General features: G+C 40.5%; 1 protein-coding gene across 3 annotated transcripts in view; it reads right to left on the minus strand.

Annotated features, from left to right (window-relative positions):
* The window catches only part of LOC119286208 (protein ZINC INDUCED FACILITATOR-LIKE 1-like), an 8,145-nt gene continuing 6,252 nt past the window's right edge, over nucleotides 1–1,893 (minus strand). For all 3 annotated transcript variants that reach the window (XM_037565573.1, XM_037565571.1, XM_037565572.1), the window contains 6 exons: nucleotides 1,395–1,480; nucleotides 1,200–1,307; nucleotides 992–1,036; nucleotides 819–907; nucleotides 613–656; nucleotides 1–493 (listed from right to left, as the gene is read on the minus strand). In XM_037565573.1, the coding sequence (XP_037421470.1) occupies nucleotides 390–493; nucleotides 613–656; nucleotides 819–907; nucleotides 992–1,036; nucleotides 1,200–1,307; nucleotides 1,395–1,480 (476 nt within the window). In that variant the 3' untranslated portion in view covers nucleotides 1–389. The remainder of the gene's footprint in view (nucleotides 494–612; nucleotides 657–818; nucleotides 908–991; nucleotides 1,037–1,199; nucleotides 1,308–1,394; nucleotides 1,481–1,893) is intronic.

Below are 1,893 nucleotides of genomic sequence, written 5' to 3' on the forward strand. Positions count from 1 at the left end.
TGGACAACTGACTATGCCAATGCCATCAATTTCCACCAGATTATTTCTTCCCAGCCAGTACAGTGTCTTGCATTGTACACTGGTTTTACAAATGTTGCTGCTTCCTAACTAATGGCAAACAACCAACTTGACTGGCCACCACCATCTATATACCAGACAACATGTGTGTGTCTATATATATATATATATATATATATATATATATATATATATGCACCACCTCCACTCTGAGATGCTGCTACAACATACTATATGTTACACACAAGCACAGGTAACCAACTCTTATCCTGGTGCAAGGGCGCCCTTGAGCCCTTCTCCTCGCGGCTGCCGGGCCGCATGATTCGTCATCGTCTCATTAATAATCCAAAAAAATTCTATAATAATAAAGGCTAGTTTCTTTCATACTGCTCTGGCACGGCCAGGAAGGGTCTGAATGTGAGGACAAGTCCAAGGAGCTCGATGATGTTCAGCAGAAAGAACACCATCTGATCACCTGCATCAGTGGAATGTGGAGACCAATTATACAGCAGCAAGAAACTCACAACACGTCTCAGCTAGCTGAACTGGGACATCAAATAAGGAGTTTCCTTAGAAAAGGATAACAAAGTTTACCTGGAAAGAAGAAAGCATGCTGGCGTTTCTGCGCCCACGAGAACCTGCATTTGTGAAAAATCGTGTCAACTTCTGAGCTTCAAGAGCATTTCATTTAGATGGACTGTGGTTGCCAAAGTAGCTGTGCGAGCTATTAAAGTTGTTTTTACTTGTAACGCATGAAATATTTTTGCAGAAGCTATGAGGAGCGGAGGATATATACTTACACAATGCCAGCACCTGCAGGGGCAACTGCCTTGAAAAAGGACATTCCAGTCATGGCTAATCCATTTGCTGCTCCTCTTTGGTTCTGAGGCTGTTAGTACGTTACATGCTCATCAGTCACTCGAGATCTATTATAAAACACATTAACATTGAGATGGACTTATGGGTTACATACCACTGCATTGTTTTGAAGGATGAAAGTGCCTGTGATGATGGTAACCTGATAAAACATTAAAATAGAAAACTATAACTCCTAAGTGGTGGCAAAACACTACTGCTGATTTTAGAAAGTAACATAGTTGTCATCCATGATTTATGTACTAGGTCAATCTTCAAACTTTAGGTAACAAGGATTCTAAAATGGAACTAAAAAAAATACTCACACCAAGATTATTTTTTATGACTGATGCAATATTCAGTACGATCGATAATCCAGGTCCTGACAGGTACGTCATATAGGGGTAGGCAAAGAGAATAGGTATGCACAGAACCTGCAAGGTCAATCACAATAGTTCAGACATGCAGACAGAACGGAATAACTTCAGCAATTAAACAATAGGATAGCAGCTTTCACGCACAGCTGCGATCTGAGAAGATTTGATAGGTCCAAGAACTTGAATGATGGATGGGTACATAAATAGTTGATACACAAGAAGACTGGCACCTGAAATTGAGAAGGTAGAATACTGTCTGTTGTTATCACAAATACTAGTGTACAAAATACGAAAGAACTGCAAACAATGGAAGTGGATTAAGGACATCATTGGCAGAGTTTATTCAGCTTCTGGGGTATGTTGGCTATGGCTAACAATTGTTTTCGAGTCTACAAATCCCAACCAGCTCAAGTTAATCAACACACGATATGTGCTTCACAAAGGGAGCCAACATCAAAAGTCTGGAATACTGCATGCCTGCCTAGAAAATCTGGCAGCTACTTTGAGCTGTTGGAATATTTGGACACAGAGGATTAGGGGTATTCAAACTGGGTTTTCCAAATTGTGTTGATCCATGAGTTGTGCGAGCAAAGACATAAAGTACAAATGAGGATGCAGGCATGCAGTATTCCAGACTTCTGAT

The sequence above is a fragment of the Triticum dicoccoides genome, chromosome 4A (assembly GCF_002162155.2).
Source record: "Triticum dicoccoides isolate Atlit2015 ecotype Zavitan chromosome 4A, WEW_v2.0, whole genome shotgun sequence".
Classification (NCBI taxonomy): domain Eukaryota; kingdom Viridiplantae; phylum Streptophyta; class Magnoliopsida; order Poales; family Poaceae; genus Triticum; species Triticum dicoccoides.